Raw genomic sequence first — 25,593 nt, 5'->3', positions numbered from 1 at the left:
CATGGACATAGTTAGTAGAGTACGTTTCAGGCACATTAATGGGTGTGCACTAATTATATTAAAGTTGTCACTTCTGCAATATTCATTCTGTAAATCAGCTGAAAGTTTAAAAAAAGGGAGGGAGAGGGAATACCATTATTTCAAGCAATTACATTTAGCCTACATCGCACTAGGTCAGGCCTGGCCAACCCTGACTCTCCAGCTGTTGTGAAACTACAAGTCCCAGCATGCCCTGCCACAGTTTTAACATTTCCTAATAGCAAAACCGTGGCAGGGCATGCTGGGACTTGTAGTTTCACAACAGCTGGAGAGCCTCAGGTTGGCCAGGCCTGCACTAGGTGCTTCTCTCTTTTCAAACTAAAATGACACAACTGAAATGAATAGCCAGATAAATATTTGTTATTGATTTATTTGTACAGATTTTCGCTACAGTGGTACATTTCAGCAAAACCAACGGCTTTCTAAAAGACAGACATATACCGGGTGGAAGGAGAATATTCTGGACGGTTTATTAACTCCTACAGACATCATAAACGCTAATATATTTATACGCTTCCACAGCTTAAAAATCAGATACACTGGAAAAAAAAAAAAAAGGGTTCAACAAATAAATAATGTCCAACATTAATCTACATTTAGTGTTTGCATGTATAAAATATAAAATAATTTAAGATATTAAATATACATGTTAGTTGTAGCATGTTACGGGGAGACACGATGGCTCTGATGTAGCAGCCTGACGTTGCAGAGGTGGCGAATGTCACATCGGTTATCTGGGAAATATACCGGTATTATACAACAGGGGTTTTGTCCGCAGTTAAATAGGAGCTAGAACTACATGTGCATAAATCCTTAAGGGTTCAAGTTTAGCCAAACCCTTATGATTTATCAATCAGAACCCTGATTTTTTTTAGTTTTTGTGTAATATTCGTGCACAGGGCAGAGATGTCGTTTCCCAGAATTAAATAGACTTTTAAAAAAATGTAAATTATGGCTCGATATCGTCCCTGTATTTGCAGTTACAATGGTATCCTGTAATGCGGTGGTGCTTATCCTTTTCAGTTGGGATCAGTGGCATTCGCCGCGAGGCACCGAGTGCCTCAGCCTCAGGCAGCAGAACGTAGGGTTGGTAGAATGCAATGCCAGTTAACCTGAAACGAGTCGACTATATTTAAAACTTGTTTTCAAGTCTACATTAATGTGGATTTGACCACTTCCCGTCCTCTGTCCCTTCTTATGCCGAAACTGAAGAGGCGGGCCAATGCTGGTCACCCCAGACAGCATTAGGGTCAGCTACGGCCCTGATGGGAACCCCAGATGTTAGTGTGCCATTATTTTAGCTGCCCAAAAGAAGCTTTTTACCATAGATTACATTTCACAAGGGACAAGTCAAAAGGAATGCCAAATGGAGTCCCGACCTATAGGATACTGTAATGCAGTGGTGTGAAACTCGGGCCCTTCAGCTGCAGTGGCACTACACATCCCAGCATGCACTGCTAGAGATTTGCTATTAGGGCATGCTAAAACTGTGGCAGGGCATGCTGGGATATGTAGTCCCACAGCAGCTGGAGGGCCAGAGTTTGACACCACTGCTGTAATGTGACCCATTAGGAGCCAGGCCATTCTACTCATCCAATTGACATGAATGATTTTTAATTTAAAAAGTCACCTCAGGTGCTGGGTGTCTGGGATGGGACATATTATACGCAGGGACTCCCAACCCTTTTCTCATAGGCTGTAGATTACATGACAAGGGTGTTTTTACAGGCTAGGAACAGAGGTGGTGACAAAGATTTTATTAGATGGAGCACAATCGGTATTGACCACAAGACTAAAAGTGCTCAGATACTCCTATCGAAGTAATCAACGAAGCATATTCTATAGAGCTAGTATAATATATATATACTTTAATGACTGAATGTAATGGCCAAGATTGTGTCTATGACTGCCAGCCAAATCTGCCCCCCATGGTCCCTGTGACTTTTCCTTTCCAAAATACACACACACACACAATAAATGCATTACATATACAATATGTATAAGATGCCTATTCTATGTACAGTAACACCCATCTCCAATAGAATACAGCCTATTGAGGTATACACCACTATACTTAAAATATAAGGGAATATTGTCCCTTTAAAGAAACGTGATACATAATCTAAGAGAACATCACCATGCTGTTTCATTCCTTGCATTGTTCCGTTCCGTCATTCCATGCCCGTGGGTGTCATTGCTGCTGCTTCTATCTATGAGGCTCATTAGTGCCCAAGTTTTCCCGTGAGCAGCAATAGTGATACCCGTCAATTACAAAAAAAAAAAAAAAAAAAGGTACGATGTGCCATCAACGTATTCATTGATTTCTGCACAGCAGATGAGGTTAGTGTGACGGTACATGTGCCAAGTTCAGCCATGTCGGTGGCTGAGGGTGGCACTCTCAGGGAACAGAGTAGCTCTGTAACAGACTGCGGACATTCAGACAGTGTAATGAAACCCTATTGGTCTGAACATTACTATAGCCCATAGGCAGCAGGATCATGGACAGGCTCACCTCCCCCTTGTGTGGTTAACCAGTAGAGAGAAAATATGGCACCCAAGGGTTTAAGACGACCGGTTAATAGTGGCTTCCATGTAATATCTGTATGTGTATCAATGTCCACCTGCAAACCACGCAAGCTTGCGTCTTGTCCGGGTTTCTCGGAGGCGTACTGAAATATTCTGGGCACAGCCAGGTCTTTCCAGTTAACCCCAACGTACAGGGTTAATGCTCCCTACTGTATAATATGCATTAATGATCAGCTAATTAAGCTGGACAAGTGTCCGCCACTCCATATGAGAGGTAAGAAAGCTGTGCAAATATTGCAGTTCAGGTATACATTATTATGAGAGAGATAGAGAAATAAGACATGCAGTGCTATTGCAGTTATCTGGAGGTGCAGAGAGTCAACGTTTACAGGAGTGTGAAGGAATGTGCAGAGCGCCACCTAGAGGGACACTACCATAAAATACTATGTGCACAGTGCCACCTAGTGGGACACTACAGCAGAATACTATATAGCAGGCCTAGCGCTTAATGTCCTCTAACCAGGAGACTACAGGTCACCCATCAAATGGAGCCTGGAATTTCCAGACTGACACCACATGAATCTCAGCATGGAGAAAAGAAAGGACACAGGTAGACAGGTGATGGGGCAGCTTCCCCTCCTCCTACAGCTTCTCTCTCCACTTTCTGCATATCGCCAGAGGGCCAAGTCCTTGCCAGCCTATGGAGAAAGTCAGAATAGCAGGGAAAGGGAGTGGACGCTCAGAAAGGGCATTAAGTCACATCCAAGCGCCTCGGCAGCAAATACATGGTAATAGGTTCTTTGGGTTATGACATGGGGGAGAAGAGAGAGCATGAAGTAGGAACTACACCTCGAGGGAAGTCAATCAACACCTTGTAGGTCTGGGAAGAGACAGGACTTTGCACCCAGATGACCTGTTACATGGTATGGCGATGCACACCTGGAAAACCCCTTATTTAGCCTAAGCACAACGCACCATAAAGGCAGAGAAAGGCTTGCAGCATACAAGAGGTTGTGATTATACAATACAGGCCAAGGCCTGTGGTTAGCTGAGCCAACAGCCAATCATATCGCTGGGAAAGGTGCCTCCTTGATGCCACTAGATCCTAGTGAATTTAAAGACTTCAATCCAATAAAGAGGCTGCCTCCATTGTGCATATGTGATAGCTCCGCTATAAAGGTCATGGAATAAAGGGTATGGCGGAGGGCTGATGGTAATGGTCCTGTATGCGGCAGGTGGGGAGCATAGTGCGAGCTATGCAGAGCAGAGAGATTATTTATAACGCAAACAGTGTGTCGTCAGCGCGCTCCTGTTTCTTCCGGCTTGCGGGGTTCACTGTCAGGGTGGGCTCTGTAGTGGGGGGAGACGGGAGGTCCGGGATCCTCTCTGCCGATTTGGCTCGTTCTTCCAGGAACTTGTCAAATTCTGTAAAATGAAAACATTGAAGTTAATGGGCACTTCGGAAAACCGGTGTTGAGTCCCACACTCATCTTGGTTATAAAATACTACGTGTGTACATTTAGTTAATTAAAGCAGTTTCATATGAATTGAAGGGATACGGTCAATATTCTGGCAAAGGGGATGTCGATGCCGGATTCCCGATACCTGCCAGAAACCCGGCGCGGGCAGAAGGTAAGTAGCGGGGTTAGGAGGATAGTTATGGGTTAGGGATAGTCACTAGGAGGAGAGGGGGGGGGGGGCTTGGTTTAGGGTGTGGGGAGGGGGAGATTAGATTTAGGCACCGGGGAGGAAGGGTTAGGGGTAGGAGAACCTGTTTGGATACCGGCGGCGGGATTTTGACCGATGGGATCCACAACCAGAATTGAAAATATTGGGTTGTACAAAATCCTCCTGCATTTACTAAAATTATACAGATCAAAAAGCTCTGAGCAGGCTTTTATATTTCTGTTAAGGGATGGAAACGTGTCCGTATTCATTTGTAAAGGCTATTAGTATCACCTTTACATGACGTATCTGTTTAGAGGTTCTTTAATACCAAGTAACCTATAGGAGGTATTACATCAAGTTGACCAAGGAAAATAAGGGTAAACAGTGTGCCTAAAAACATCAGATTTGGTTCTATAGACAAAATATATTGAACACTTGTTACAGACATCCTGGTAGATGCATATAATGGATGATTTATTATGTTTGTGCCTTTTCACAGACATGGCAGATACAATCCAGCCTCCAACCCGTCAGGCTTCACTTGAATGGGCGAGAGATTAAACCTCTGACAGACTTAGGGGGAGATTCAGCAAATGTTGGAGAGAGATAATGTACCAACCAATCAGCTTCTAATGCCTAGATGACATATCGTCACTAGATGATATATCGTCTGATCCAGCAGATCGGACGACATGTCGCCCAGTGTGTACCCGCTATGTCGCTGACGATGCGCGCTCCCGCTTGTCGTCAGCGACAGTCTGTCGGACCTGTATGCAGCATGGCCCCCGCCGTTGTTCCGTTGCTGCCGGCATCAGCAAGTGTGTATGCCACTTGCCGATGCAGGCACCCCCGCCAGGTCTCGCCGTGAACGACATCGTGCTGGGTACACATCGTTTAGTGTGTACCCAGCATAACGGTCATGTTTTTAGCATGAAAAATGACAGTTAGAAGCAGATTGGTTGGTACTTTATCTCTCTCCAAGATTTGATAAATCTCACCCTCAAGGTGCATACACGTAACGATTTTCGTTACCGATTTCCCTTCAGATTTTTCCCTTGAAATAATGAACGATGTGGTGTATCGTAGTGAACGATTTTATCAACGATTTCATGAACGATGAACGATTTTGTTAGCATGCACACAGTGAATGGCCATCGCTCATCGTTGGTTCTGTAAAATATGAACGATAACAAAATCGTCACGTAGGGCAGTCAGAACTTCACGATGAACGAGAACTACCAACTACAAACGGTAGCGTGCATTGGTAGTTATCGTTCATCGTTTTGGGGCAAAAACTGAAATATTTTTTGAACGACTTGTCGTTAACGACAAATCGTTAAAAAAAGTCATTACGAGTACGCACCTTCAGTTTATTTTACACAAAGTTAGTATAAATACAATATGGTCACAAGTCATGTAAGAGACTGACTCATCACGTCTACAACCACCATGTGAGGGGAAGCGGATTCGGTCATCTAAAGAGTGGTGGCGGCCATTTTTGGGGCCAAACTGAAAACCCACTAGGAAAAAGTACCTCATGATACATACCAGGCGCTCGTCAGAAAGGCCACAGTGAAGTCCCTGGCTCCTAGCAGTCAAACTGCGTACTGTCGCCAAACAGACACCTCAACCGCTCTTAAAGAACACTTGTCCTATATTAAACTGGATCCGACATCTAAGGTACTGCAGCTTGCAATCTTATCTTTATTTTTTTTTAAAAGCAATGTGATGCTGTATATTGGCAGTACATAACAAACCTAATAATCCAAATGGTTATTGATGTAATATGACAATATATCAGCAGTGGCTGGGGAATAATGTGGTCAGTGCTCCACAGCAGTGTTAGTTCCCCATAAGTATTACCTCGATAATACACGTACCTTCACTAGTGACACCTTCCTCGGGTTCATCCCCCTTCTGTAAAAAGAAAGACCAAATATCAGCAGGGTGTCCCACCGGGTGCGTACAGAGGGGAGAGGACAGCCCGCTAACGCAGCCCACACAACGCATCACCTCAAGTTTTCTATATTGAACTATTGGAGGGAAAAAAAAAAAAAAAAAGTGGGTTTCACTAAACCCCAACAAATACGGATGCTACAAATTAATTTAATGGTCTTTACATTAAAGTGTCTATGTGTGCACTGTAAACGTGTGATACAGAGATCAGACAACGGTCCTGCGCACGCATCACATATCTCTCTGCTCCCCCAGAGGAATTTTATTTTGCCAAGAAATCGTTCATCACCCGGAACAAAAAGTGCCAAAAAATAAAAATTAAGAAAATGTTAACAATAGTTCAATATGAATGTACATAGCATTAAAGCATTAAACCAAACTTCCATCAACCCACTTTTCTTGTTGGTTAATCACCATAGCAGACGATTACAAGGTTACATCACCACCATTTGTATCTTCTCCAATCACACCTTAAAGTGCAAAGCGACTGGGTAATAAGGGGCTTACACCCATCACGTACACACAGTACGGGCAGCCATTTTGTGTCAACGAGCCTGCAGCCTAGTATAGACTATTGATTCAGAGCACAAAATGGCCGGTGTGTAGGTGAGGGCTCCACGTTAAGATATGCAGAAAAGGGACTTGGACTGTACTACAAAATTGGAATATGTATTTCTGGTTTTTATATCTGGTTAAACAGATTGATAGAAAATTATAAATTAACATTTAAGGGGGTTTTACCAACCTTCCCCTGGCAGAATTATTGGCTTGAACACTTTCTCCTGCAACTTTCACCAAACACTATTTTTTTACCTTATTATGTTTAGCTATACATTTCTATATTAGGCAGAGGTGTCCGATTTGCTCTCTCTGAGATAGGACACCGCTCTCCTGACGCTCCGCACGGTGACCAACTGTCTCCAAAGAGACACTTATTGTTGTGCCCAGAGACAGCAAGAAATCAATCAAACGCTAGTAAAAGTTGCAGGAGGACTCCAACAAGGCATGGAAGCTTGAAGGTTTGAACCAAAGTTAAGTTACTGTACCACTAGTAGACATTAGTGACTGCAAAGATAAAGAGAAGATAGTAGTGTGCTATGTTTGTGAGAATATAGTGATGAAAATTAGCGCTGAAGCCAACAGCGGTTCTAGAGCGCAAGGAAGAAGAGTATAAAAGAATCTCACCACGTCGGTACCGAGCCACTCCTCTAGGTCATCCATGTCCGAGGCCTGTGCCACGGGGATCTACAGCAAGCAGGCGCAGCCATAAACACATCCACAAGCATTGAGGCGTGGCAGCGCAGCCCAAACAGAAATAAAAAAATAAAAAAATAATCCAAAAAAACAAAAAACAAAAAACAAACAGAAAATAAGCAGTATGCAAAAAACAAAACACAAAACCATGACAATGCAAAATGTGCTGGTGATGAGAGTAAAAACACAATAAAAATAACATAGAATAAAAGACAAAAACAACACAGATGGTGATGTTAATACAGCCCGGTGGTGTGAGGAAAATTAGGGAGAATGCAATGGATTCCAGCGCAGCCAGGTGGCACGCCAGCAGAGGGGCATCATGGAAGAGCGGTGCACCTGTGTTACATGGGCCAGGCAGGGAAATTCTATGGTGATTACAGATTTAAATAACAGTGTTCCTGACGGCAGGGCACCATCCTTGACAGCGAGACACTTCTACTCCTAACTTTGGCCGATTGTCTTATCTATACACAGGGCCCCCATCAGTGGAGTTCTACAGGAAACTATCATGGGGGGGCCCAGAGATTGCCAGGCGGAAATGGAGCCAGATACTTCCGGATTGTGAGAGTGACAATTAGCAAGTAGCCAACAGGTTCCAGGACTATTAGTAGCAGGAAGGAACCAATGGATTGGAGCACCTGTCAGCTTGTTGTTAATGACTGCAGAGAACCACTGGCAGGAACTGAGCGGGGTCTAAGACCTGTGACCTAGATAAATAGGGGCGGTAAGTAGGAGACTGTCTGGAGAATTTCATTACACTCAAAACTGCTGCTCTTTTCACATGAGCTCCGCTTTATATTCTAGAAACTATTTTATATACTGGCCACCACACTAGACTTTGTCAGAGTACCCAATAAACAAAACTTGTGATACATTGGTACAGATTTGTGACAGCAGGAATGGCACACACCATGTACTATATAGCAATTCACCGATCCCTTATTAGTCCGGGCACTGGGTGCTCTAAACAGACCACATTCCAAACACAACTGTACTATAAGCCAAGCATTAATCAGCCACTAGCCCAGGCCTGGCCAACCTGTGGCTCTCCAGCTGTTGCAAAACTACAAGTCCCAGCATGCACTGCAACAGTTTTAGCATTCCCCAATTGCAAAACTGTGGCAGGGCATGCTGGGACTTGTAGTTTCACAACAGATGGAGACCACAGGTTGGCCAGGCCTGCAATAGCCCCTAAACTCTGTAATCAACACCCTAAATTAACCACATTCCAGGCATAGTCTCCAATATTTGCAGCAAACCGGTTTCCCAACACATTTCCCCTTTATAACCAGCATTTTCCCTTCCAGCATCACCTGACACCTCACATACCTCCAAGAATAAAACAAAATCAGAGTGTGCACCCCCCACCCTCCTCCCTTCACAGAACATCAGGATCCCTTGCACATAAAGTCTAAAAAGGCGGGTAGGCCTAGTACTGGCATAATGGCTTCCACTTGTAGAAAGCCTTTCAGACGGACATGGTACAGACTGGTCAATGCACGATCACCGACTATACATGCCTAACCCGTATGCCTAACATAATGACCCAAAACATCACGTCACAAGATCGACACCGCTATTACCACACAGACAGAACACGATGCACTATTATAATGGCATTGCCTAGTTGTTTACATTTACTTTCTGCAACCTGTTGCTATGCAGCTGTTGAACTACATGTTGCAGCAGGCCACAGACTTGCCATTCAGAAGGAGATTAGGAACACACTGGATGTGGTAATTTAAGATAATTCTGTTTATACACAGCACACAATCATTACATGGAATCATATACTCTTCTGTCAGTGACACACGTGGATGCGAACACAAGGTTAAAAAGATGACGGACACAGACGCAGTTAATGGCTGTGGTCCATGTAGAGATTAGACGGGGACCGTATCTTCTCAAAGTATAATCACAAGTTTATAGGGGTCACAAATTTTCAGTCAATATTAACCTGCCCTGAGAACCTCCCTAACTGGCCCCTCATGCAGTAATGACAGATGGAATATCCCATTTATAAAGCAGCGATTGCCCTGCTTCCATTTGTTCTAAAGAGCATGGAAACATTGGTTATTCTGAATAGGGAACCTTGTTTGTCAATAAACAAGGATGTGTTGTAGAGGCCAGCAAGAGTACAAGAACACCTAGCGTCAGAGTCTCCAGTCAGAGACTGTAAGTGCGCTTGTCACCTATACTGAGGCAGCCATTTTGTATTCCTAAGAATGCAGCCGGCCAATCTGTTCACTAGGAACTCGTGACATTTAAGCCACTTTATACCTCCAGGATGTCAGACACACACACACATAGAATCTCCCGAATGCAGTACAAGTCCATCCTGACTGAATTATAGCTTTCCTAGTGTTCATTCTAGCACCCTGCACCTGAAACAACCTGTGCAGCTGCTATTTCCATCCTGGGCTGCCACTCTCTACTCTGGTGCTTCTAGCACACACTGGTTTGTATCTCAGCAGTTTGTCGCCTCAGCCGAGTGTGCTAGAGGCACCAGAGCAAAGAGCGACACCACAGGCAGGGTTGTGACATGTGCAGGGTGCTAGAATGAACACTAGTTTTACCATGGAAAGGTAGATTTGTTTATGAATGTAACATTTTACACACAGGTAAAAAAGGTTCTACACCCAGTCAGCTGGAGTCGGTCTAGGGCACGTCATACCAGGAGAAAGTAAAGGCACAGTAGTTGCTATGGATTAAGGCATGTTGTGATTCCTTTTAGTGCCATCTATCACAGTTCATCTGAGAGTAGGTAACCGGTGAGCAACTACAAGTCCCAGCGTGTATTAGCAGCTGTACCAGGCACCGTGACCCCCCCCAGCAGCAAACGGCGCACAGAGGAGGTGGCCGGTTTTCCGTCTCGGGGACTTTAGACAGGCAAAGTAAACACGTCTTGTCACAGGGGAATTTGAACTTGAACATGTCAGACAGTGGATGTAATCAGCCCTACATGGCTTCCTGCGATAAGAAATGTGGATATGCTTTACGACAGCCACCCCGGCAGGATGACAATCAATACAATGCTCTATGCCACACTGTCTGTACTCGGTCTGCCCTGGTTACCTTATCACTGAGCATAGTGCATAAAGTAAAACTCTGTGCAGACTGTAATATAAGGGAAACAGATTCCGAACCCAGATAATATCATCAATATACTGAGCAAAATAATAATGCGCAGTTTGATGGGGATATACATTTAGTTTTTGTTTATTGCTTTTTTAAAACACAAGTTACTGCCAAAGCAATAATCATTAGCTGATCTGTCACAGACCGATAGCGATAAGCTCAGGTCACTAGTATGTACCAATGTGTACCAGAAAGCACAGCGAGATAATGTGCCTTTTGTGATCGCTATAAACCATACATATCTCACTAGATCTGAATTTATATCTGAATATTACATCTTGTTTTATTATTTCAGTGTTGTAAATAAAATAGCCAAAATATTCTATAACCAATAAAAACCAGATATTAACTGTGTACTATACTACCTTTTTCTTCTTATGTACCACATACCGGAGCAAATGTTGGCCCCAAGCTCATTAAAATACACATTTGGGAACAATTGTTTCCCTTTAAAAACTTGTGTTTATTCCAGGAGTTCAGACACCGTTACTGAGGAACAGGACAGTGAAGAGATTCGCGCAACAGCCGGATATCTGCACATATTATATGTAACCTGCTGGGGGAAGGGGGGCGAACGGACTGACAGGTAATTAGGCAGTAATAATGCATGTCCATCGACATGTTATTTCTAATATTAGGTCATCATGTTTAGGGAGCTCTGGTCAACTACATGCTGTGGAGGCAGCCATTTTGTGGGCTGCAGCCTCCCAACTGGGCTAAGAGCCAATGATATCACTAAGATTCCTCATGCACTATCCTCTATGAGAGGTTCTCTATTATAAATCTCAAATTCACAGTAAATCTACTTTGGCGTTGTGCCTCCGCAGTTCGATCCATTTATGAAGATCCTGGCGCTGTAGCTAGGATCCCACCTTCGGCGCTCCTCTATAGAAGGGGAAATCCAGCCCAATTACAGATGTGGAGATATCTCAAAACAAAGTATTAACATTGGTAAGGAAAGAGGTGCTCTATAAAAAAAATTTTTAAATGGAAAACCCCTTTAACACCGCTCCAGTCACCTACACACCGAACAAGCAGCCATTTTGTGTGCTGAAGCAAATCTCATTAGAGTGAAGCCTAACGAGTGTAATTCACCCAATTAGTGCCAGTTAATGGACTACAGGGTTAGTCATTAGTTCCAAGCCAACATACAAGTGGATTCAGTTGACATGACAAAATGGCTGCCTTAGTGGAGTCTAGGGGGACGGGTCCCCTTTATATTTGGGTCTCCTGGCTAATTTCATAGACCTTCGTTAACATGCTGCATGTGATTGATGTTTATGGGAATGACAAATGCTTTGGAGTACATAAACAAATCACTTAGCTCCACCTGCAGGCTGCTGGGAGGTACTGCACACATTATTTTGCAGCAGAAAGACAAATTCTTAGTATTGCAATGCAAACCACTTTAAAAGGAGACAATGTCTAACCATGAAAACAAAAAAATATAAAAAAAAAAAAATGTAGAAATTGGCATTTATAACTCAGTTATATTTTATACTTCTATATGGGACGTATTAATAGGTGTAGTACAGGCAGATATCCGGCTGCTGGGAGTCCTCGCACGGTTTGCTTGGTTAGGTGGGTGAGATGTCATGGAGCAGTCAGGTGGTTATAGGAGGGGGGAGCAGGGACTAATTGTGGGGCGCTGCTCACCATTCCTTGTGTAATGAGCCACTTGTCTATGGGCTCCATGGCCGAGCTCCCAGCTCTACCTCTCCTCTGCATCAAACCCAGACATTTCACAGCACAGAGGAGGGAAGCAGCAGCAGAAAAACAGAGAGAGATTATAACACAATAAATCATCTTAACTGGGGTAAATTGAGGACCCATGTTTATGTAACCCGAGAGAGAGCGCCGTCGGTGGCACCGCTGAGATGCGAGACCTGAGCTGTATCTACCACGGAACGTAGAAGAGTGCACAGAGTCACTGTAGATTCACTGTGCATTATGTTTCTTACATAAACATTATGCATTGACCCATAACCCTACACATTCCACTGTCTTCGTCCGAGTTTCTTATTCGCAATGTACTGCTTTGCTTACCTCCCTGGTCATCTGCAGAGTAGGGTTGTATTCTAAATGCAAGATACAGTATTTCCCAGCTCCTCCCATAATACAATGCAGTTATAAAGCAATTGTTGGTACCAGGTTGGCCTTTATTACCTGAACACCTCAATCTCCACCCTACCAATGCACACAGAGGAAGTCTTCTCTGTAAACATGACCCCCTTGTGTACAGCACTGGTAAATATAAACAGATTTAATCAGTAGGGAATAGATCAACAAAAGACACCCCAAAAGCACGGTACTTGCAGCATGACCCAGGCTAACATCACAATACTGTTATAAATGGGAAATGCTCTGTAAGCCGAGGTCAGCACATCTGTCACTTGTGAGAAGACTAAGAGCACACAGGATAGATATCAGTGACGCCTGGGGGACCATAGTACCATTATACCGGCATCTAATCTGAATGGAGGCGTTACAGACACAGGGTGCTGTACTTGTGCACTATGGATTGTAGCTGGTAATCGGCACATCTGCAGCACGCTCACTGCTCTGTTCGCAGAACACCTCCCGTTGGCTAATAGTATAGAAACAGCACGGCATGCTTCCATTCTATACCATTATCTGTGGCAGATGTCAGTCAGTACTGTTAGATAATTCTAATCAGTAACTGGAAATGTTACGGGACAGTACGTGTCCATCGTCATTCTGTTCATTCAGCTCATTAGAAAATGCATCTTACCCCTCCAGTGTTCTGCTGCCGAACATCCAACGCCGATGCCAGCCCCCCCAGTGCCTGTGGGTCCTCGTAGGTCACACTGACAGACAAGAGTTATGTGATTATAAGATGGGAAAATCAGTCATCACAGTAAAACTTATCAATATTAATTTTACACGAGGGAGGTCATCCAGTCACACTAGTACTACAAAGATATCCTGACATTCTTCCCTGCATTATAAATACATTGCAGGGGCCCACTCAAACAATCAAGAGAAACGTAAACTTACACTTACCATCACTGTATTAAAGCTACTCAAGGTTTAAGCAATGAGTAACCGCTCTCCGTTATTTTCTAGTCATTGTTAGATCTGAACTGGGGGAGAAGCTACCAGCGGAGAGCTTACCTCCCCACTGCTGTATCAACCGCCGGCCTCTACAAAGGTCCCGATGCCGGACTTAAGTACCCCGGTGGTCTAGGGGGGGGGGTGCGGACGAACCGGGCGCCCCATTTCAGCTTTCTCCGGCTGGTCAATTCCAGTCCTCAAATAACACCAACAGCTCATGTTTTCTGGATTTCTTTAATTAAGCACAGGAGAGTTCATCTATTCTGCTGGATCAGCAATTACTACATCTGTTTCCACAGATGCAAATCCTGAAAACATGATCTGTTGAGGGTACCTGGGGACCGGATTTGAGAACCATTGGTTTAGTATAAGTGGAGTTCAAGGATTCTATTTGTAGCCCCCACCAGCTTGGAAACTATTCCTACGTGTTGCTGTCTGCTTGAAGCCAGCAATCGTCTTCATAATAACCTATAAGCACCATTCACAAGCCACTGTGCTGCTTTGCATGAACTGGAGGAAGCCTCATTTCCTAACCCTATACATCAGATTAGAATCCTGAGACTGACCAGCACAACACGGCAAGCTCCAGTACACTTGCTATTTTAAATGGTTAATGTTTGCGATGATTTTGCAGACAAAAATCAGTCTGACATTCAGAGTCTCAGACAGTGCATTGTAACAGCCAGTAATGTCACTATACCCCAATACTGTAACAGCTTTTCTACACCTAAACAAGGACGGGTGGATGCGGCACTCACGTTTTCCGCTGATCAGCCAGAGAGCTGCTCCTGGTCTGTGCGAACATGTCGAAGTCATCTCGTGGGTTGGAGGCTGGTAGTGAATTCAGTGTACTGCTCACACTATGAACGCCCACATCTAGGAGAGAAGGGTGTTTAATGACAGCTCCTCTTACATGTCCCCATGCTCCAGCATAGGGATGGAAGACGTGCAATCCTGCGGCTGGAAGCCGGGGGGTACTACAGCATGCCTCCGAATAATTAGAAGGACAGTACACCTTTGGGTAAACTCATTAGCCCCAAACTTTCACACGGTTCCATAGTCCTAATTTTTTTAGGAGACTTACTGAGAGTTATAAGTGTATAATGTAGAGAAATAGAATAAACAATCATTCTGAGAATAGGAAACCCCTCCGTAGATCACTGGGATACTTGGACAGTTTTGGTTTGCAGAGAATGCAGGCTCTGGGCCTTTGCAAAGCATCGGGAAGTCCCGTTCCATGCTATAACGGAATAATACACCTTGGCTTCTTCTACAGATGGTCACCGGGTCTGATACGCAAATGTGCAATCACCCATATTGTATTTATATTGTTCCTAAACACCCTTCCCAATGTTTTGTCTTAGAAATGTTAGAAGATAAAAAAAAAATACAGTCATTGAAACTAAATTAAAATAACGTTAGACTGGCCACACTAATGCCAGAATAAGCATAGAGTACACCAGACTAGGATATTACCAAGTCCCCCCAGCTGGGAGGTTAGCGATGCTGGAACAGTGTTTCCCACCATCGGGCTCACGACTGCTGGGGATCCAGGCCCCAGGTCTATCAGGTTATCCTCGGTGACCTCACTCAGCACCTGCGACATCACAGGGAGATGCAGATTAGTGGCGGCATGAGAACTGCGCTATTAGACAGTGTGAGGATCTATACCGGCCTGTATTACAGAACACTGACCAGCGTCACCTGGGCCACTATATACCAGGTCACCATGCACCTATCTAGACTATATATGAAGCTGATTGCCCAATCAACTTCTGTTTGACTACAACCCCTTTTACACCTAAGTCCTGGGTCTGACCCCAGATTTGGAACATGGTCGGCGGCACAGTGTAAAAGGGGTCTGACTCAGTTTGGAACCCTCTTCTGGAAATTCACCATGCTGTAAATGGGACCTGGCCGGAAGGCCTGCGTTTCCAGTTTACACTGCAGGGTTACACGTTTTGTTACAGTGTTAAACCCTGCAAGCTACCATCAGGGTTGGTTTGCCAGGTCACTCGACCCGGGAATCCAACCCTGGCCCATTTTACATACAGCAGCAACCCGGGGTGACCCGGCAATAACCCAACTTATAGCTGCTGTGTAAACGGGGTATACTTAGCCTGGAGAATATTAGATACACAAACACCATGCCCTGAGGAACATTCATTCACACACCAATTAATTCAGGGGAGGGGAGATGGGGGAAATGTCCAAATATGCTTCTATACCCTGCTCTGATATATCATATAATGTCCTGCTCCACTATACTCTGCTCTGATATATCATATAATGTCCTACACCACTACACACTGCTCTGATATATCATATAATGTCCTGCACTACTACACACTGCTCTGATACATCATATAATGTCCTGCACCACTACACACTTCTCTGATATCATATCATATCATGTAATGTCCTACACCACTACACACTGCTCTGATATATCATATAATGTCCTGCACTACTACACACTGCTCTGATATATCATATAATGTCCTGCACTACTACACACTGCTCTGATATATCATATAATGTCCTGCACTACTACACACTGCTCTGATATCATATCATATAATGTCCTGCACCACTACACACTGCTCTGATATATCATATCATGTAATGTCCTACACCACTACACACTGCTCTGATATATCATATAATGTCCTGCACTACTACACACTGCTCTGATATATCATATAATGTCCTGCACTACTACACACTGCTCTGATATATCATATAATGTCCTGCACTACTACACACTGCTCTGATATATCATATAATGTCCTGCACTACTACACACTGCTCTGATATATCATATAATGTCCTGCACCACTACACACTGCTCTGATATATCATATCATGTAATGTCCTACACCACTACACACTGCTCTGATATATCATATAATGTCCTGCACTACTACACACTGCTCTGATACATCATATAATGTCCTGCACCACTACACACTGCTCTGATACATCATATAATGTCCTGCACTACTACACACTGCTCTGATATCATATCATATAATGTCCTGCACCACTACACACTGCTCTGATACATCATATAATGTCCTGCACTACTACACACTGCTCTGATACATCATATAATGTCCTGCACTACTATACACTGCTCTGATATATCATATAATGTCCTGCACTACTACACACTGCTCTGATATATCATATAATGTCCTGCACCACTACACACTGCTCCGATATATCATATCATGTAATGTCCTACACCACTACACACTGCTCTGATATATCATATAATGTCCTGCACCACTACACACAGCTCTGATATATCATATAATGTCCTGCACCACTACACACTGCTCTGATATATCATATAATGTCCTGCACCACTACACACTGCTCCGATATATCATATCATGTAATGTCCTACACCACTACACACTGCTCTGATATCATATCATATAATGTCCTGCACCACTACACACTGCTCTGATACATCATATAATGTCCTGCACTACTACACACTGCTCTGATACATCATATAATGTCCTGCACTACTATACACTGCTCTGATATATCATATAATGTCCTGCACCACTACACACTGCTCCGATATATCATATCATGTAATGTCCTACACCACTACACACTGCTCTGATATATCATATAATGTCCTGCACCACTACACACTGCTCTGATATCATATCATATAATGTCCTGCACCACTACACACTGCTCTGATACATCATATAATGTCCTGCACTACTACACACTGCTCTGATACATCATATAATGTCCTGCACTACTACACACTGCTCTGATATATCATATAATGTCCTGCACCACTACACACTGCTCCGATATATCATATCATGTAATGTCCTACACCACTACACACTGCTCTGATATATCATATAATGTCCTGCACCACTACACACAGCTCTGATATATCATATAATGTCCTGCACCACTACACACTGCTCTGATATATCATATAATGTCCTGCACCACTACACACTGCTCCGATATATCATATCATGTAATGTCCTACACCACTACACACTGCTCTGATATCATATCATATAATGTCCTGCACCACTACACACTGCTCTGATACATCATATAATGTCCTGCACTACTACACACTGCTCTGATACATCATATAATGTCCTGCACTACTATACACTGCTCTGATATATCATATAATGTCCTGCACTACTACACACTGCTCTGATACATCATATAATGTCCTGCACTACTACACACTGCTCTGATACATCATATAATGTCCTGCACCACTACACACTGCTCTGATATATCATAACATCTTATTGCACTGCATACAATGTCACAGCATACTGCTCTAATATAGCATATAAACACCCTATGACAGAGGTTCCCACACGCGGTCCTCAAGGCTCCCCAACAGTTCAGGTTTTAAAGATATCCATGGATGAGCACAGGTGGTTAAATCAAATTGACTGAGGTACTAATTAAGTCACCTGTGCTCAACCATGGATCTCGCTAATACCCCTTTCAGACAGAGATTCCCGGGAATTTGGCCTGCCTCGGCCAAATTACCGGGATGTTGCGTATGTCTGAAAGGTACCTACCCAGGAACATGTTCCCGGGTAGCCGACCCTCCAATCGACCAGGGAATTTCCCAGGACTTAAGTCCCGGGAAATTACCCTACTCATGTCTGAATGGTGCTACCTGGGAATTTACTCCCGGGCTTCACCAAACAGCTCCTGATTGTATGGCTACGGCTGCATGGTGATGACATCAGCAGCTGGAGAGAGACAGGAGAGATGCCAGGCATATTGAACAGAACCGCGATCTGGAATTGGTGAGGAGAGGGGACAGGAGAGGAGTGGCAATAAAGGCCTTTATTAAATAAAACTTTGTTGTTATGAAAACACAAATGTTGCGCCATAATTTTCTTTTAAGTTACACCGTTGAATTAATGTTGCATGACCTCATTAATGTGTCCCAGTAAGCATCCACTTTAAATGAGAAAACTGATTTTCTGTGTAGAAAACAGGAAACCCGGCTTATGTCTGAAAGGGGTCTACACGGGAATTTTGAAAGGGGGTCTCTACCAAATACCCGGGAATTTGCACAGGAGAAATTCCCGGGTCTGAGTAAGAAATTTCCCGGGTCGTATGTCTAAAAGGGGCATAAGGGGCATAAGTATCAAAGCTTGATGCGAGATAAAATTGTGAAAAATATATATCACCAACCAATCAGCTCCAAACTATCATTTCTTAAACACAGCCTGCATAATGTAAGTTAGAAGCCGATTGGTTGGTGATATATATCTCCCAATTCTAGCTCACATCAAGCTTTGATACATATGCCCCTAATACCTGAACTGTTGGGGAGCCTTGAGGACCGTATGTGGGAACCTCTGCCCTATGACATTGCATACTGCTCTGTGATAGGATATAATGTCATATATATCACAGCCCACGGCTCTTATACAGCATATAATACCATGTGCCGCTGCCAATGCTGAGATATTATAGAATGCCCTGTGCCACTGTATACCGCACTGATAGATCATCTAATGCCCTGTGCCACTGCATACTGCACTGATACATCATCTAATGCCCTGTGCCACTGCATACTGCACTGAGAAATCATCTAATGCCCTGTGCCACAGCATACTGCACTGAGAGATCATCTAATGCCCTGTGCCACTGCATACTGCACTGAGAGATCATCTAATGCCCTGTGCCACTGCATACTGCACTGATACATCATCTAATGCCCTGTGCCACTGCATACTGCACTGAGAGATCATCTAATGCCCTGTGCCACTGCATACTGCACTGAGAGATCATCTAATGCCCTGTGCCACTGCATACTGCACTGATACATCATCTAATGCCCTGTGTCACTGCATACTGCACTGATACATCATCTAATGCCCTGTGCCACTGCACTGAGAGATCATCTAATGCCCTGTGCCACTGCACTGAGAGATCATCTAATGCCCTGTGTCACTGCATACTGCACTGATACATCATCTAATGCCCTGTGCCACTGCACTGAGAGATCATCTAATGCCCTGTGCCACTGCATACTGCACTGAGAGATCATCTAATGCCCTGTGCCACTGCATACTGCACTGATACATCATCTAATGCCCTGTGCCACTGCATACTGCACTGATACATCATCTAATGCCCTGTGCCACGGCATACTGCACTGATACATCATCTAATGCCCTGTGCCACTGCATACTGCACTGAGAGATCATCTAATGCCCTGTGCCACTGCATACTGCACTGAGAGATCATCTAATGCCCTGTGCCACTGCATACTTCAGAGATCTAATGCCCTGTGTCACTGCATACTGCACTGATACATCATCTAATGCCCTGTGCCACTGCACTGAGAGATCATCTAATGCCCTGTTTCACTGCATACTGCACTGATACATCATCTAGTGCCCTGTGCCACTGCATACTGCACTGAGAGATCATCTAATGCCCTGTGCCACTGCATACTGCACTGAGAGATCATCTAATGCCCTGTGTCACTGCATACTGCACTGATACATCATCTAATGCCCTGTGTCACTGCATACTGCACTGATACATCATCTAATGCCCTGTGCCACTGCATACTGCACTGATACATCATCTAATGCCCTGTGCCACTGCATACTGCACTGATACATCATTTAATGCCCTGTGCCACTGCACTGATACATCATCTAATGCCCTGTGCCACTGCACTGATAGATCTAATGCCCTGTGCCACTGCATACTGCACTGATACATCATCTAATGCCCTGTGCCACTGCACAATGCGGGGAGATCATATAATGCCCTGTGCAGCTCTACCCTAGTACATACTACTCATAGATACCATATGCAGTCACCCAATGTCCTGTGCCAGTAAAGACTTCCTGGTGGTTTTATACAGTGCTATAGGTAATCTTTACCAACACACACTACCTTGTTAGAGGAACTGAGGGGTCCCAATTATACATTTTACGCTGGACGTGGTAGACTATTCCACCAGCTTATGACACATCTACCTTCTATGCTCCTCTCTGCACGGCTGCTTATCCATGTAAAGAATACTTAATATTGGCCACAGAGGTAGACAACCGTAAATGAAAGGGGAGACACAGCTTTGGGGTAACCGGCCAGCTTTACGTTCACTTCCCTCGTAGAGATAGAAGAACATGACAGGACATTGTTGCGTTAATATATGGCTATAGTATATGATGAAGACCACCACTGAGGTAATCCTGCCCTGTGTTATAGATGGATAGAGCCACTGTGCGGCAGCGCACACCCTGCGACAGGACGCTGTGCTGTTATCCATCCAGACAGACTGGAGGCCATGTTTAGACACGGACAGAAGGGAGCACAAATAGGGAAGCAGCACATCATAGACCGTGTCTTCCAGAGGACAACATTGGGTAGAGCGGTCACTACAGCGTACAGAAAGGGACAACAAATCTCTAGTTTGGCATAAAGTGGACCCATTCAGTGGAGACAGCCATTTTGTTTGATGATTCATGCCCATCAACTCACTAGGAACCAGTGACATGACGCAGAGTGACATTACCTCTTAGTGCATGGATTTCCTGCATATTGCTTCAGCCCACAAAATGGCTGCCTCCAGCTTTATGTAGGTGCCGGTCAACTTGTACGAGCAAACCTCTCTGGGAAAAGAGTTACATATCTATAGAAGGTAATCACTCGCTCATAAAGACAGACTTACCCCATTAGTGTTCTGATTGGTGCGGCCGGTCCTGTAGCGCTCAAACCTGTGAACAGAAGATACAGTTGGTCGCGATGACGGGATTACATTGTCATCATTAATGTCCCTGTACTACCATCACTAAGATGGAGGATTGAATGGTGCCGAAAAAGAGTTTTTCACACAGCAGGAAACCTGCCAGGGAAAATGCAGAATGAAAAGCTGCACATAACCCCCAGGCTGCTCTCAGCGGCTCGCTAGCGCAGGACATGTCTAACAGAAAAACTATCCAATCTCTCAGCCACCATATTCTAATTCCTGGGAGACCTTACATTATAGTCTGGCCTGCACTCTATTACCAAGCAACAAGTAGATGCTGTGCGCTCTGCATTCGCCACAGCTGTCTGAAGTAACATAGTACATAATGGTATCCAACATGGGCACTCAGAGATACTTGGAATAGGAGTGAATATAAAACTTCCGAGGACCAAATAATTCTGTGTGCCACCACCTTAACTTCTCCAATGCTTATTAACATTTACCCAACCTGGGCCCAGGTGTGGTTAATAAGAGAAACCTGCACATCCATTCTATATATTGGTTATAATTCCATAAGGTAAGAGATAGTCCAGTATACCTTGGCTGACTCTCTAAAGGGGAGGGGGAATGGCACAATAGGGCCTGCATTACGAGCTGGACACCTGGGGCGGTGGGACCTTAGATTCTGCAATGGTGGTCATAGGTCAAGCCACAGACCTCAGTGTTTGTGATGTGCAGGGCTGATCCTGGAGGACACAATCAGGGCCGGCTCCAGGGGTCAGAGCACCCTGTGCCGGCCCATCACATGGTGCCCTCTCATCGCTCGCGAAATTGGGGGCGTGGTCTAATTACCATAGGCCACACCCCCTATGTGACATTATTTGGAGGCGTGCCCGCATGGCACGCCTCCAAATAACATCAAGCTGGGGGTAAAGGCCAGCAATCCGTCACTGGCTGGGCTTCCCCCAGCCTTCTTCCGTACTGTCCCGCTGAAATCGGGATGCTGAGGAAGGGTGCCGCCCTCTAGGGGTGGCGCCCTTGTGCGACCGCACTGGTCGAACACCCCTAGAGCCGGCCCTGCACATAATATAGCAGATCTTCATAACACAGCGTCGCTATACAAACAATGACGCCCCCCCCTCCTATACCCAGGAATGAGGAGGACTGGTATCTGCGGTCACTCACCTTTCATATCGGAGGAAGACGTTATTCAAGTCATCATTAACATGGAGCAGTTCCTCAGTCACCTCCTCATTGGACACACGGGAGAGGAGCTCCACGATCCTCTGCTGCATCGCCCTGCAGGTCCTGTTCAGGTCCTAGAGAGACGCACTGAATAAATAAAACCCATCTTCCAGACTCATGACTGACCGACTGTCTTACTAGCCATGTTCGTTCATATATGATGTATGAGCACTACTACATGTAGAATGAAATAATCTATTTACATCACAAGCAGACACATCGGGGCAGATTCAATTAGCTGCTAATTGCCGCGCCGGTCTAACTCAATTGCCGAGGTTTCCTCGAACGGTAGTCCCAGAGACACCGCGCGCAATTCCCTGCAGTCAGACTACCTCGCAGCACCAGGTGGTGCGAGGTAAAGTCCACGTTATTCGGCCGTGCGCGTGGAAAAACACACATTGATTCCGCATTTTACTCGAAATCAATGTGTTTACGCGGATGAGTCTCGATTTTCCGGTGCGGGGAAAAGGCTATTTAATTGAATCGCTTTTCCTCACGCCGCAGTGATTTTGGACGGCAATTAGTCACGGGGACAACCCCGAGGCGAATTGAATCTGCCCCATAGAATTATATTTTATAGTTAATATGTCCTAATGTAACAATGGATAAATTAAACTAGACTATTCTTGCTAAAAAGATTGTACAAACAATTCAACTGCTGTAAAACACCCCATGCATGAAGATGAAAATATAATACGTAGAACTACATGGAAAAGAGAGGGGTGCACTCCTCACCCCTGGCTCAGATAACGCTAATAAACGACCAGCATACAGCGCCTGAAATCCAAGCAGTAAATTCTGACCAAATTCACCCACAAGCGTCAGATAAAAGTAAATTTTTCAAGAAGAAACTCCCCCCTCATAGCAGTTCCCCTTCAGCTCTCTGAACAAGGCTTCAGTACCCCCATACCTGCAGGAGTTCTAGGTCAGACGCGTCTTCCTGGCCAGGCGTCATCTCAGTCAGCATCTCGGACATGACTTTAGTGTTTCCGCGGACGATATCGAGCTCGCTTCTCAGGCGGCCGATCTGGAGTGTAAACAGACACGTCATACATGTTATTGGACTAGACACCACGTCACCGCCCAGAAGACAAAAAAAAAAAAAAAAAAAAGCCTTCTATAGGCAGAAAAACCATTACAAAGCTGCCGATGATAGGTCTGTGTTGTTCTAGTCCTGAGCTGGATCAAGCCACAAATATTCACTAATGAAATGTGCTGCAGTGGAATGGTCTGGTAAACCTTCTACAGTCACTCACACAAAAGCCATCATTCCATGAGTCTCTTCTGTACTCGGCCTTGAATCACAACAAGACAGATTCTTTTGCCTCTGATCGGCAGAATAAAATCGCTCTAAAGTTCCAGAGCTGCTAAAGCACACACACACACACACACACACACACATATACGCGCTTTGGTGGTATAGAAGTCCCTGGCGCTGGGTCATACTTGCTCAGAGTTGGCGGTGATTGGTCCGCCCACACTTGGGGGTGGTCCTGCTGGGGCGATGTACGGCGGCTGTGAGGAAACGGAAAGAGTATCCGAGTTGGTCCGCTGGTGGGTCTGGGGCGTATGCATGTTCATCGCGGGATCCACCTCGGGGACGCTCTGCCACAACAAAAACCAGAAAGCCTTAACGACAACATACATCTCCCGGGCACAGTAAGAGGAAACAGGCTCCGCTAATGAAGTTGTGACACTTAGCTGGGAATGGCACAGTCATGAATACCACTTCAGTCCACAAAATGGCTGCCTCTACTGTACCTCAGAGAGGCCTCATGTTTCTGGGGAATGGACAGGTGCAATCTCACAATCATTGCTTCAGTACACCCGGGTGCAATCTCACAATCATTGCTTCAGCACACCCGGGTGCAATCTCACAATCATTGCTCCAGCACACACAGGGCCTGATTCAGAGGTGTGCACTAACGCAGCCGTGACAGAGTCTTCTTCTGCAGAGCGACCGAGTCTTTATGCTAATGCTGCAGCCAATGGGCGTAACCATAGGGACGCACAAGCAAACTGAAGACATTGGCTGATTGTGCCCAACATCGACACTGCGTCCACCCCTGATTCAGGCCCACAATGGCTGCACCCACCTGGTGTATACTGTCAATGCACATAAAACTAAATGCCCCCCCAAATTATAATATTTATAGGCACACAAATGATACTACCCCCAAGTCGCCTCTAATTCCCCTCCTCCTGCTGGAAGAAAAACTTTGGAGAGGGGTGTGGGAGATCCCAGGAAAAACTGGTTATACATTGATAACATAATTGGGTAGACATCTCCTATAGAGTCTAAATCAAACTGATATAGACTTTTACAGTGTATATGTCACCCCTCAATATACCCCTCCCCCTAGTCTTGCAGCCTATACATCCATTTCAGCTATCTCCTAGAACAAACATCCGGTTACAGTGCATTCGCTGCACTCCTGGCCTTTAATAATGTAGAGTACACATTAAGACGGAGCCCTGTTGCTGAGACGTTCCAGGTATTAATTATTCATGTGAGGAAAGGTAGAGCGTGCGTCCCAGAGGACCATCGCTGCTCTTTACCCACGGAAAGGACGGAGAAGTGACACGGCTTGTGCTGGGGTGTAAGGACTGCCTGGTGAAGGTGACAGGAGAGGGCAGGTGCCATATATAGAAGCACAAAAACTATACATTTACTCCCAGACAGAAAACCATCTTATCTCACTTCAAAACATTATGACATTTTCCAGGAGAGAACCCAATGCCTCAAACACAAGAAAGTCACTGAATACTGCAGGGACTAGCTGGAACTGGTTTATCACTGGGCCTTAAAGAGCATGATGTCCACACATATAGGTATTACTAGCAACTCCCCCCTCCCAGACTGCAGACTACGGGGGTGCTATATACCCAGGCTCCTGTAGGAGAGTTTCTACCTCTGTTGACTCCATTTTACAAGAAAAAAAAAA

The 25,593-nt window shown here is 44.8% G+C and overlaps 1 protein-coding gene across 5 annotated transcripts in view; it reads right to left on the bottom strand.

Annotated features, from left to right (window-relative positions):
- Positions 1–391: 391 nt before the first annotated feature.
- The window catches only part of TOM1L2 (target of myb1 like 2 membrane trafficking protein), a 49,750-nt gene continuing 24,548 nt past the window's right edge, over positions 392–25,593 (bottom strand). For 2 of the 5 annotated variants that reach the window (XM_088448126.1, XM_088448129.1), the window contains exons 6-16: positions 24,095–24,253; positions 23,559–23,675; positions 22,589–22,722; positions 21,386–21,431; positions 15,136–15,256; positions 14,418–14,535; positions 13,337–13,412; positions 12,241–12,306; positions 7,375–7,434; positions 6,114–6,150; positions 392–3,990 (exon numbers count right to left, since the gene is read on the bottom strand). In XM_088448126.1, the coding sequence (XP_088304252.1) occupies positions 3,842–3,990; positions 6,114–6,150; positions 7,375–7,434; positions 12,241–12,306; positions 13,337–13,412; positions 14,418–14,535; positions 15,136–15,256; positions 21,386–21,431; positions 22,589–22,722; positions 23,559–23,675; positions 24,095–24,253 (1,083 nt within the window). In that variant the 3' untranslated portion in view covers positions 392–3,841. The remainder of the gene's footprint in view (positions 3,991–6,113; positions 6,151–7,374; positions 7,435–12,240; positions 12,307–13,336; positions 13,413–14,417; positions 14,536–15,135; positions 15,257–21,385; positions 21,432–22,588; positions 22,723–23,558; positions 23,676–24,094; positions 24,254–25,593) is intronic. The other 3 variants (XM_088448127.1, XM_088448125.1, XM_088448128.1) reach the window with 3 other exon arrangements.

The sequence above is a fragment of the Taudactylus pleione genome, unplaced genomic scaffold, assembly GCF_031769625.1.
Source record: "Taudactylus pleione unplaced genomic scaffold, aTauple2 ptg000451l, whole genome shotgun sequence".
NCBI classification, from domain to species: domain Eukaryota; kingdom Metazoa; phylum Chordata; class Amphibia; order Anura; family Myobatrachidae; genus Taudactylus; species Taudactylus pleione.
The sequence above is the reverse complement of the archived record's forward strand: the minus strand, read 5'-3'. Positions and strand labels throughout refer to the sequence as shown.